The following is a 12,621-nucleotide window of genomic DNA, read 5'->3' as shown; positions in this document are numbered from 1 at the left end:
GAAAAATGTAAACAAAAAACAAGACAAAACTACTTTTTTTCAATTTGATTTTACTCGATTTCTGCTGCGACATTCAGATGGTAGGCTAAAATTTGGCGAAAATTGGATGAAAAAATGTCAGATTTTTGTATTATTTTTGAATTACGCTATTTCAATACCATTATTATGCTTTATTGACTTAATTCCCTTATTAGCTTAGGTTTTACTTATTTTAGGGAAATTAAGTGTTTGAAGATGCGCCAAGAAATGATATCACAATACGTAACAATACCAATGTAGACACGGGCGGACCATTTCTATTGCAGAGTTCAAAGGGTTAATAGTTGAAGTAGAAATGTCCCAATCACCTTTTTCTTGCTCTTGATCCCTATATGAGTCTTTTAATGTTGAAGGGAACTCCTCTCTGACGGTAAACCTACAATCTGTTGATTTGTTCACTGTCTGCAGGGGTCAGCGCTCTGCTGACGGTGGCTCTAGAGGGAGTGCGTGAACCCGCCAAGCTGCAGATGGTGGAGTTTGGTCGAGGATTCAGCTACAACCTTCCTCTCAGCATCGGCATGCAGAGTGTCGCCAGCAACATCTACAAACAGATTGTAAGCAGTTGACTCCCAACCACATGGAAAACAGATTTAGGAAAGTTGGGAAATGTTTTAATGATTGATTGTTTCCTCCTCTGTTCTTTGTGTCGTTGCAGGACTCGGTGGCGTCTAGAGTGTGCTGCGGCGTCACGTGCAAATGTTCGGGACATGAAGGCGACCCAGGCCCCCGAGGCAAACCGGGGACAAAGGTAACTGGAATATACATATCTTTAAAGTTTAAACATGATGGCTCTCATTCATGACATGTTGGTAAATCTGCAAACAGATTTCCACATAAAACACTTTGGTACTAAAAATCTACACCAGATTCATCGACACGGCGCAAAACTTTTATCGTAGGTACATGGGAAGTTCATGAATGCCAAACAATCGTAAATTCACAATCCTGATTGTCAGCAATGTAGCTGCTTCCCTGCAGTTCAACCACGGACACAAGGCGTTTCTCTCGTTTTACAAGCTTTAATTACAAAGACATGCAGTCACACATGTTGTCAATCACGCCATGAGGATTAAAAACACACACGAAATCACAAGATGAACAATACAAAATGTCTCACAGAAAATTTATAACAGATGTTGATACCTCTTTAGCATAAATAATGAGCTCAACTTAGAAAAAAATAACTCTGTACCTCATTGGCAGCGTTAATTTGAAGAGAACAGAAACAGTGTTGAGCTCGTAATTTTATCTTCACAATTCATCTTCTACAGCAATTCAGCTACCACGCAGGTAAGGAGTTCAGCTCTCGAGGAAGGGGGCCCAAACACAGTGAATAAAGGAATCTATCAGTTCTGGTATTCTGGGACACAGGTCCTTTCAGAGACATATATTTTTACAGTTCATCTTAAACTATACATGAATCCAGGAAAGTACCAAAAGTAAGCAAATCGCCATCACTGTGGTGGCTTCTCCCTCCCTCCCAGTCTACAACAACCTTACTTTTGAAAACGATGTCTAGGAGTTCGGGAAGAACCTGTGCAGTTCTGGGCTGCTCCAACAGCAGTGGCAAACTTCAACTCTGGAAAAAAACTGAATGTAATAAATACACACAACTTAACTGAAGAGTGCCACTGTCTGAGACCTTTCAGTCTACAACGATTTTGTGTGCGTGCAGAGGACCGAGATGTTCGCTAGAAGCGGATTGAGGATATTAACAGAAAGGACTTTGTTCCCAATAAACACGGCACAATTTTTTTCGTTAACAGCTAATCTCTGTTCATCTCACAGTTCGGTCCGGTTCTGATCCGCCGCGGCAGACGGAGCGAAGAGATTACACTCTAGCCTATGCGTTTACTTCCACTGGCTCGTTGTGAATCGACTCTGCCGGAGTACTTTGTATCAATTCAGCCGGATTAAGCGCAGAGCAAACAGGAAGTCAGACAGCAACACAACATTAAAATTCTGTTAAATTTTCAAATTTAAACACATTGTGTTGATGTCCGATTGTATTTCACGTAATTACATAAACAAACCGTCACCATGGGCGGATCTAGGCCTGGAGTCAAAAGGTCTGAGGTTTCCAGAAGTCACTGCTGACCATGGACGAGGAGAAGCTAATTATGGCGATGGAAAACCACAAAATTATTTATGGCAACACACATCCTTTTTAAAAGGAAAAGCATAGAAAGGAAACGGTGTGGAACAGCATATCAGGAGTTAGGGGAGTGGATGCTAAGTTATTACTAATAAGCTTCTGTACTGATATAATGCGCGTGGATCTGTATTTACCGCGGGAACCGCCGCTCCAGCTGATGCGGCAGTGCTGCGCCATGCTGCACTCAAACTGCAACCGTTGAGAGTTGACAAATGACGAAGCACGCAGCAAAACTGCAGCTGAGCCGTTCCGCAACGCACATGCAGGCGGGGCAGCAATACAGATGCGTGTTATTGAGAGGTGTTCAATTTATTTTCAGTACAACTGCAGTATGTAAGGTACATAAACATTCTCGTTCATGTATGAAAACACAGATTTAAAAGAAAAGAAAAGAAGTGTACAGATAATGGATGTCAACGGTTAACGGTTAATCCGTCAAGAGCCAAGAATATAATCCTGTTTAATCTCTCTATAACTCTGCACTTCACTGCTCTCTCTGTTGTGTGTGTTTTTATAAACAGGGTGCATCTGGAGGGAAGGGTCAGCCCGGCTTCCCAGGAGAGGAAGGAGTTGCTGTAAGTGTTTCTTTGTTTAGTTTATCCAAAATGTTTACTCTATTAAGTTATACCAATTTTGGTCAAGTGCTTGGTTAAGTGCGTGTTTTTACAGTTCAACCACACTTTTGCTCTACACTAATTTTGGTCAAGAAGGATAAAAATACTTGAAGCCTACGGAGCTGGAAACAGCAACAGCTGGATGATCTGAAACATAAAATATGGAAGAAGAAAATCACTTCACCATGATGTGTTTCTTATGAAAGTCTGGTCTAGTCTAATATAAAGTCTAATATTAATATATATATAATAAGTCCAAATATCTAATATTTGGTTTAAACAACAAAAGGATCACAGTTATTTCCTTATTTTATGTTAAATGTCATTGAGATATCATGCTAACTAATTGACAGAACAATGAGCAGAAATAGGCAGCACCTTTGTGCTATTGAGTATTTTGTTTAGGTGTTTGATCTTGGATTATTTCTAATCTGCAGAAAAGAAAGCGGGTATTTTTGAGATTTATGTCATGACACTTGGACCTTTTGGTACCTCGGTGTGGTCCGCTGTGTCACTGCTCGCTGTGTTTGCTTGTTGCAGGGTGAGCGAGGGCCTCCTGGACCAAGTGGAGTCCCGGGCACCACGGGCTGTCCTGGAGCCAGAGGAGAGAAGGTTAAATTCATTTTATTTTATTTTATTTTATTCAGCCGAAATGTCTGCCATGACTCCATCCGTCTTATTCCTTGTGAACGCAATAGCTCAGGAACATCTTGAGGGAATTTCTTTCAATTTGGCACAAATGTTTAGTTGGACTCAAGAATGAACTGGTGAGAATTTGATGGTCAAGGTGACGACGACTTTGCGTCTGTTTCATTCTCGTGAACGGTATATAAAAGGATCACCTTGAGGGAGTTTCTTTGAATTTGGCTCAAACGTCCACCTTCAGTCAGTGATGACCTGATTAGGTTTTGGTGTTCAAAGTTCACAGTGACCCGGTCTGTCGCATTCTCATGAACGCATTATCTGGAGAAGGCCTTGTGGGAGTTTCCTTATATTCGGCACAGACGTCCAGTTGGACTCAAGAATAAACTGATCTGAATTTGGTGGTCGAAGGTTAAAGAGCAAAGTCACTGTGATCTCACAAAACGTAATTATTGCCATGAGAATTCATACCCCAGTTATGAAAAATTTCACACAAATGGCTGACAGGATAAAATGATGAGAGTTTATAGGGGGACATTTGGTCAGACACTGAATAGGTGACACCAATCTTAAAAACTGTGCTGATTGTTGAGATCTTCTGTGCTGCCGCAGAGAAGATGTTGTGAAGCGTTCATGTTTTCACAGACATGGATGTAAACTGTAAGTTCAACTTGACGTGTTCACAAAGACAAAACAGTACACCAGCAATTCTAGTTTATAAATTTTATAAATCAATCCAAGACAATTGAGATATAATCATGTTTCCACTTCCCTCTCGGTGAAGATCCAGTGTGATTGACCCCAAAAAAGTTGATCCAGTGTGATTGACCCCAAAAAAGTTGATCCAGTGTGATTGACCCCCAAAAAGTTGACATTTTATTCCATGCAAATATTTAGAAGTTTGCGATGAGACTGGATTAGAAAATGTTGTTATAAAGCTGATGGAATACAAAAAGAGCAGCTGGTGTTGCTGTGTTTAAATCACAATGTTTGTGTCTGCAGGGCTATCGAGGAGGCTCGGGCAACAGGGTGAGTGACTCCGGACTGCTGGAATGTCAAGTGAAAAATTAAAGTGCATTTCCTGAAGAATGTTCGAACAAACACTTGAATACAAATATTTTAGTTTAGTCTTGTTCACAGTGGAAAGAGTGAGATGTGACAGGTGATTCTCGCTGCAGGGCGAGGACGGAGAGGACGGACTGGAGGGAATCAACGGAGAACAGGTGCGAACATCAGCACTGAAACACCTTAGTCATCAGATAAACCAAAGCCTCGAGCAGTATCCTTTTATTCAACATACGCACTGATTTGAATCTGTTTTTGATTCTTTTAAAACCTTGAATCCTAATATTCAAGGCTTCAGAAATATTCCAAGCGTTGGAAATAAACATGCCCCATGCATGCACGGCTTGTTTAAATGGACTCGTAGAAGTCCTGCAAACAAAATATCATTCAAGAAAAGGTACAAAAGTATCATCATCAAAATATATTAAAAGTACCAAAAGTACTAATTATACAGAACAACCTGTTACATTATAGCACTATGTTATAATTATTGATGCATGACTGCTGGGTAATTTAATCTTTAATAATACATCATTTATTGGTTGATTCATAGTAATAATCCAAATTGCAAAGTAACTGAAGTTTAAATATTTCTATAACAAGCACTTGATGCCATGCAGTTTATATTGCTACTGTTACTGCACTTTTGTCCTCTGGATAAATTGTATTGGTTTTTTTTGTTTTTGTTTTTGTTTTTGTTTTTGTTTTTGTTTTTGTTTTTGTTTTCTTTCTTTCTTTCTTTCTTTCTTTCTTTCTTTCTTTCTTTCTTTCTTTCTTTCTATTTTCTGTTACCTGCCAAGGGACAACAGATGTAAATTAGCAGACATATTTGCATTTGTATTTCATATTGCTGTCCTTTACTGTGCTGTGTCCCTTTTACATAAACATTAAATGTAATTAATTAAATTAAAATAAAGATAGTGCTGTAAAATATATAATATTTACCTTTGAGATGACGTGGTTAAAATATCACGTAGCAGAAACTGGAAATACTTAAAATCCTTCAAAACTGCACTCCACAAATTACTTTAGTAAATGTACTTAATTACATCCTGCTGCTTATAGTATGTAGTTAAAATATGGTAATAGAGGTAGATGTGTGTGGAATCATGTGACTTTCTTGGTGTCTGTATTTTTGTGAAAACAGTACATTTTTTAGTTCAGTTTTGTCGTTGGCGATGAGTCTGTCGGTACTGAGCTGCTTCTGCTTGTGTGTCTGCAGGGACTGACGGGACGCACTGGAGCTAAAGGAGAAAGAGGGGACCCAGGAAACCCAGTAAATAAAAACTTTTATTTACTTTACTTTTATTTCCCTGCATGGAGGTACGTTTTTGTGCTTAAGCTAAATTGAATGTTTAATAAATATGAAGACAAATTTTTTTCACAACTCAAACACAAATAGAATAATAACTGATGAATAAATATGAATAAAAATAATTGAAATAAAAGACATTTTATTCCTGCATTATCATGACATAAAGTCAGTTTTATTTAGATATGATTCATTTACAATACTTTCTCCTGTATTATTGCACATGATATTAATGTGTCTATCTTTATTTGAAATATTATGTGCCCTGCTGGAGTTCAGTTAAAAACGTTATGTCTATCCACACTGATCAGTGAGGAGACGTTGACCTCTGACCCTGTCGTCCTCAGGGTATCCCAGGAATCAGCGGGGAGTCGGGGCCAAAAGGAGATCGAGGACTGAGAGGAGACCCGGTGAGTCCAATAATTTTTCTTTTTTATGCATCTCTGGCTGTAAAAGCTGTGGTTGACGGCATTATGTTTTGGGGTTGTCCGTCTGTTCATCACACAATATACGTTTGGTTTTTTTTGTTTTTTTACCCTTTATTCACCATTTAGCGCAGACATTTAACCGAATACAGAGTCATCAAAGCAATGATATTGGTTTGGATATTGGATAAAAGTAAAAAAGTAGCAACAATAATGAACATGAAGATACTTAAAAAAAGCCACAAATGAATACTTTAAAAAATATTTCTGCTCATGCTTATGTGCAGACACACACATATATATATACACATATACATATACTGTATATATAAATCCTTTTTCTCATTTCACCAGCAATGTGATGTAGCCGAGAATTGTTGAATATATTTTATCGACTTGTTCAAGTTGTTTTTTTGGCAGTGTTGACTGTTTTTCAGATGATATATGTGTTAGGAGATCAAGCCACTGTGAAGTATTGTCCTTTTTCCTGTTTTTACAGTCAAGAAGTATTAAAAAAAACACCATATATGGTTATCACCTCCTCCTCTCCATCTGAATCCAGCACATCATAATAGCCGTGTGACTGCAAACAAGCTTTAGGAGGAGGCGGAGGGGCACGCTGATTTGTTTTACAAACTATCTGTCATGGGTACTTTGTGAATGTTGTGACAGTTCCAGCAAATATTTACAAAATGTTTAAAATACAAACTGTACCTTTTAAAGTTTTTTTTAGTATTACTGATTGGACATGATTTACTGTACTTAATGTGATAATAATAGTCAACCTGGCAGCACTGATCCCTGCATGCAGATGAATCTACAGATGTTAGCTTCAGTGCTGTTAGCTTGTTTGAAACAAATGGATTTCTGGCTGAGCAAAAGCGTGGAGAATATGAGAAGGGTGTGGAAACGGCCGACCCCTGGTTTTAGGCTGAAATAAATTTCAATTTTTTCAGAGCCTCAAAACTCCCATAGGTCTGGTCTGAATGTACAGAACTGCTGAGAGAGAAGGAGACAAAGAGTCTCAACTCTCAGTATCAACAGTGAAAAACAGAAGAGTTTAATGGGTTCATAAAACTTCTCATCTGACAGTTCACATCAACAAACCCTGAAACTAAAAGTCCAGCAGAGCTCAGCTAGATAATGTTGCAACCTCTTGAGAAAATAAGTCAACAGATAAACACACCTTCCAAATTTAGTTCAGTCATACGGAGACGGATTTAATTCTCACTCTTCAGACTTTCCATCCATCATCTCTGCAGTCACATGACATCATGTCGACGAAAGGTCTTTATGAAACAGCTTTGATATAAATTAGGAAGTAATCTAATATCAGCGCTGAGTTCAGAAAGCTGAACAGCTGGATCACAGCTGGAGGCTTCACTTTAACAAACTAAACACTGTGTGAGTTCATCTTTGAGGACTGAACATAGACGGCATATAAAGAGGCGCCGCCTCCCCCCCATGCTTAAGTGAGGTTAAAATATCTGAGATACGGGCATTGCCATCTTGCGCTGGTGATGTCATTTAGAGCCAGAGTCTGCACAGTAGCGATATAGGCGGTGGGGGAGTTCCCGCCAAAACATCCGTCCGACCAATCGCGAGCCGCTCCATTAAATTCAAGCACATGGATTGGCTGTAACAGCTGTCAATCATGGTGGGGAATCCCCTTTTGTAGAATTTAAGAACTAAAAAACTGACTTATCATAAAAAAAAAACCCTTGAACAAACATCAGGGAGATAAGAACTACCTTCAGTGACAGATACTATCTTTGGGAAAAATTTACTTGGGGTGTACTTTAAGTTTTTAGTTTAGTCCATTCACTAACATGGGGGGGCGGGCTTTATGAACTATACTGCAGTCAGACACCAGGGGGCGATAGAGATTGAAAAGTTGCACTTCGTCATGTTGTCCGTCTTTATATATACAGTCTGTGTGACGGACTGAGTTAACTCTTCATGTTTTGTCTAACAGGGTGAACCAGGACGTGATAACATTGAGCCAGGAAAAAAAGGAGAGCGCGGGTATCCTGGTTTACAGGTGAGAATTATCACACACTGAATCTATGTTGATGTAATGACGTCTAACTTTAAGCTCCAAAATACACTAAGAAACATACGATCAGAGGCTTACTGAGACATTATGATCACGTGATGGAGGTCCTCTACTTCAGATCATACATGGACATAGGGCTGGACGATGTGGAATAAAGTCTTATCACGGTATTTTTTTTTCATTTCAGTCGAATCGATATATATCACGACATACATCAAATCACTATTTCTGTCAAGCTTGAAGGTTCCCTTTTAGTCCTAAGTGAGATATGAAGATATCATAAGGTTAACTTTAGTTTAAATATTTATTTTCTGTCAGACATTGAACATGACAAATATACTGTAGAACAGGCGTCACCATCTGGAGGACCTATTCTACTAAAATTCAAAGAGGTCCAGTTACAGTGAGTCCAGTGAGATTTTCCTCAGTGTCATGAGAGCGTGAGACAGACCCCAAAAGCGTGAGACTCAGGACAGATGTGTGGGAGTCCCGGTGGGGAAAGGGTTAATTGAATTTCTAAATAACGGAAATACCCAACATGGGCAACATTATGTCTGTTTTATTACAACTTGGCCACGGGCCTAGATAGGACGAAGTTTTGGTCCAGATCCGGACCGCAATCCGCCAGTTGGTGATGCATGGCTTACAGACACATGTGATCAATCAGTGTTATGGGTGCTATTAATAGCCACCTCGGTGCGTATTGGTTGCGCACAATGACAGATACTGCTGCCATGGGAACGGGGTGTCACGCATTTCTGCGCTGGAGCGGAAGTCGGACATGTCCGCGCTGGAGCGGGCTGTTGGACATGTCCGCGCTGGAGCGGGCTGTTGGACATGTCCGCACTGGAGCGGGCTGTTGGACACGTCTGCACGCTGGAGCAGACGTGGACATGTATTTGTCATATGTCTTACATAATGTGTGTGAATCTACAGGGTTCATCTGGACCGGACGGGAAACCTGGAGAGGATGGAGGCCTTGGAGACCCGGTGAGATTTCTAACCTCATACATGCAATTTTTCGGTTTACAGTGTGTGTAAGTATATGTGTATGCACATAATCTGATGATTATATACATATGTATATTTTTAGTGGCAATGGTCTGTGATGAAAAATAACAATGTGCCATTCTGAGATACTTTAATCAGAAAGTTTTTATGCTCTGATGAACAAACCAGACTGTTCATATTGTCACAGTGAATAAAACAGTGTTCATATGCAGGGATACAACACACGACTTCAGACAGGATTTTCTGTAGCATTCACAACTGTGAAGACCATCCTAGTTAGCCCCAGTAAGTGCGAGTTGCAGCCAGTTGGCACAGAAATCTGTAAGTGGAGGAGGAGGCCAGACTCCTCCCGACATGAGCTGGAATCTGTCAAATGTTTGATTTTTCAGAGCCGATCCTGGACGCTGTTGCAGAGTTGGCACAAGTATTTAAAACTTTGAGCGCTCAGCAAACTGGGCTGAATTTTTTCATCAACACGAGACAAAAAAGGCAATGAGCAACTGTGCAAGAAATGCTCTGCAAACTTAGAAAAAGAAATTAGTCAAAAATTGTCTAAAAAAAGCATTTCCAGAAAACCATATTTAGAGTTATTGTATGATTATATAGTATTATAATAGTAATAAATGTATGTTAAAAATTATGTTACAGAATTCCAATAACTTTTTAAGCACTTTTTTTTTAGATAATTTCCTTGTTTGTTGTTTTTAAGTTGCTCTCTTCACGACTTTAAAAAAGAGGTTAAACTTTTAAATTAATTTGGTCTTTGCAGAAGTCAGTCAGTTAGTTTTTACTCCCAGTCTTCTCAGAATTGTTTAGGATTGTTAAATATGTATTGTGTATACAAAGCTTAAAATGTTTTGTTTCTGGTGTTCAGGGTCCAGATGGAAGAAGAGGCCCTTCGGGTGAAAAGGTAGGAGGAACTCAAACAACACTCGATTCTGTCGGTAAAAGTTAATCTATCAACAGACTGAAATACTCTGTTAAACTGTGTGTGTTTGCAGGGTGAACGAGGAGGCCCAGGAGATCCGGGACTTCCTGGAAGCCCAGGTGCTTCTGGTCCACAGGTGAGTGAAAAGCATGAAGATCAACAGGTAACACTGATGTTTTATTGAGAGTTTTTCCACCTCCTCACCTTTCCATCACAGTAGTGATATTGCAAAACAAACTGATCTAAAACAAATTCTAAATGTAGAAACATAAACTAAACATTTCCTAACATTTCATTAGTTACTTTGAACCATGTATGTTATTTAATTTTTGCTCATTTACTCATTAAAAACAGTCAAATCAGACAGAACTCCTATTGAAACATATTTTTATTGTCACACAAACGTTTTGGTCAAGACGCCCCTCTTCAGCGTGTGCACTGGCAATAAAAAAACGCTCTCAGGTGTCATTTATTATATCCATGAATGCCGCCAACATGATACATCAATGGAGGGGGAGCCAAAAAATATTTTAAAGATTTTTACAAGTTTTTACCAATTTTTTACCAGGGACAGAATCACAGTAATATATAAAACTAAATCTATGAATGCAAGAAACATGGAAAATAACAGTGATAATGATCATACTAATATTAATGTAAAAAACACATATTATTACTTTATTTATTATTAGTAGTAGTAGTAGTATACAAAATATGTTAAGAAATGTGTGTGCATGCACGTGTGTACATATAACGGGCTACGTCATCCCACCATGTGCATTTGTCAATTACGTGGAAGCGTAACCAGCTGACGCAGAGAGATACCTAAAACGTCATCGGTAGACACGACGCGTGACTGTCAGTCTAGCGCCATTTGATGAGTCCAAAGTGAGAACAGTTTGCAAAAACATGAACTAACTAACCGTTGGAAGCAGCAGTAGACCAGCAGCTCTTGTGTCGGCCAAGAAATGTTTGTTGTGCAAGCGCCCTTTTCTCTAACCCTCAATTCCACTGAAATCTTTGCTCCATCCTCCACGCGGCTCTATATCCCACCGGGAGCAGTCTGTGAGGGTTTCAGAAGCAGAGCGTCCTGCCAGCTGCTGCTGTAGACTTTATGTGCTTATTTTGTCATTTTCCCTTGATTTTTTGGTCTTTTTTCCTTGTTTTATTGTGATACTACAATGGCACTTTGTTGTGCTGCTGCTCAGAATCCAGCCAGGGACGAAGAGGATGAGAAAATTTTGGCTGCGTCTCAGTCAAAAACATGCTCATCTTGATATTGATACAGATCAGCGTGAAAGTAGATCCAGGTGACGTCCACGTGGAATAGATAGAAGATTTGTGGCTGTTTTTTAGTGAAAAACATATCTGTCTTAATAATGACAGAGATCAATAATTAATAACTAATTTGTGAACGAAATAGATATGTAGGAGATTTTGACCGTGTTTTTGGTTAATAAAAACCAAACAGTGTTACTGTTCTTAATTGTTATCTACTTTCTGTCTATTTCATGTCCAGTGGCTGTTAGAAGGAGCATTAATTCTGCTGCTGAAAAGAAAACAGCGGGCTGGTGGACGGAGAAGGAGCAGATACTGTTGTATTGTTGTACTGGTGTAACATTTTAGACAAGTTAAGCATGATCCCATGTCTGTCCGATGTGTTTTATTTTTAAAATTGACTGGATGCAACGCTGCTTGACCTCCTGCCTGGTACCATCTGCTCTGTGGTTCTTGACATGGTTGCTGTCCTTGTCCGGCAAAAATAGAGCTGCCGCATATTTCACGCGTAGCAGAGCGACGAGCTGCCTCTGGGACGCTGCTGAGACGCTCTGAGGCATCCTCGGTGGAATAACGAGCATTGACTAGAACGTCCCAGTGTCTGTGCATGACGCTGCGAGGAACTGTAACCTATTTATTCCCAGTGCCCCGAACCTTAAGAGAAGCTGAACATCAGGACCTTAACTCTTTTAGTCTTCATTTCAAATCCAGAGTGAAGGAGTTTAGAGCCAGCGCAGCTGTTTAATATTGTAAATGTCCAAACACAGACAGCAGAGGTTCAGAGAGGACTCAGACTCACTAACACCAGCTGTACACAGTCGTCCTTCTGCCAAACCTCCAACTGTCTCTGACACACACATGTACAGAGCAACAATGAGGAAAAGTATGGAGAGCTGTGGAGTCAGAGGGGAGGATCTGGCAGATTTTTCGTCTTGGCCAGGGGACAGACTTCCACAGAATTTCGGCAGAGCTGTTCAGGGAAAGAGAAACCATGTGTCTGTGAGGGTCATTGCTGAACAGAAAAGGAAGACATAAAAACGAGCCAATAAAAAGAACTCGCTCGTTCTGTATTCATGCTTTCCAGTTCTCCTGTGGT

General features: G+C 39.7%; 1 protein-coding gene across 1 annotated transcript in view; it reads left to right on the top strand.

Moving 5' to 3' along the window:
• The window catches only part of LOC121945558 (collagen alpha-6(VI) chain-like), a 41,799-nt gene that overhangs the window by 15,928 nt on the left and 13,250 nt on the right, over nt 1-12,621 (top strand). The window contains exons 11-22 of the mRNA XM_042489795.1: nt 448-593; nt 695-787; nt 2,716-2,769; nt 3,349-3,420; nt 4,453-4,479; nt 4,629-4,673; nt 5,738-5,791; nt 6,175-6,237; nt 8,228-8,293; nt 9,245-9,298; nt 10,194-10,229; nt 10,321-10,383. Coding sequence (XP_042345729.1) covers nt 448-593; nt 695-787; nt 2,716-2,769; nt 3,349-3,420; nt 4,453-4,479; nt 4,629-4,673; nt 5,738-5,791; nt 6,175-6,237; nt 8,228-8,293; nt 9,245-9,298; nt 10,194-10,229; nt 10,321-10,383 — 773 coding nt within the window. The remainder of the gene's footprint in view (nt 1-447; nt 594-694; nt 788-2,715; nt 2,770-3,348; nt 3,421-4,452; nt 4,480-4,628; nt 4,674-5,737; nt 5,792-6,174; nt 6,238-8,227; nt 8,294-9,244; nt 9,299-10,193; nt 10,230-10,320; nt 10,384-12,621) is intronic.

This window comes from Plectropomus leopardus, chromosome 7 (assembly GCF_008729295.1).
Source record: "Plectropomus leopardus isolate mb chromosome 7, YSFRI_Pleo_2.0, whole genome shotgun sequence".
Lineage (NCBI taxonomy): Eukaryota > Metazoa > Chordata > Actinopteri > Perciformes > Serranidae > Plectropomus > Plectropomus leopardus.
Note: the sequence above shows the minus strand (reverse complement) of the source record. Positions and strands in the feature narration are given on the sequence as shown.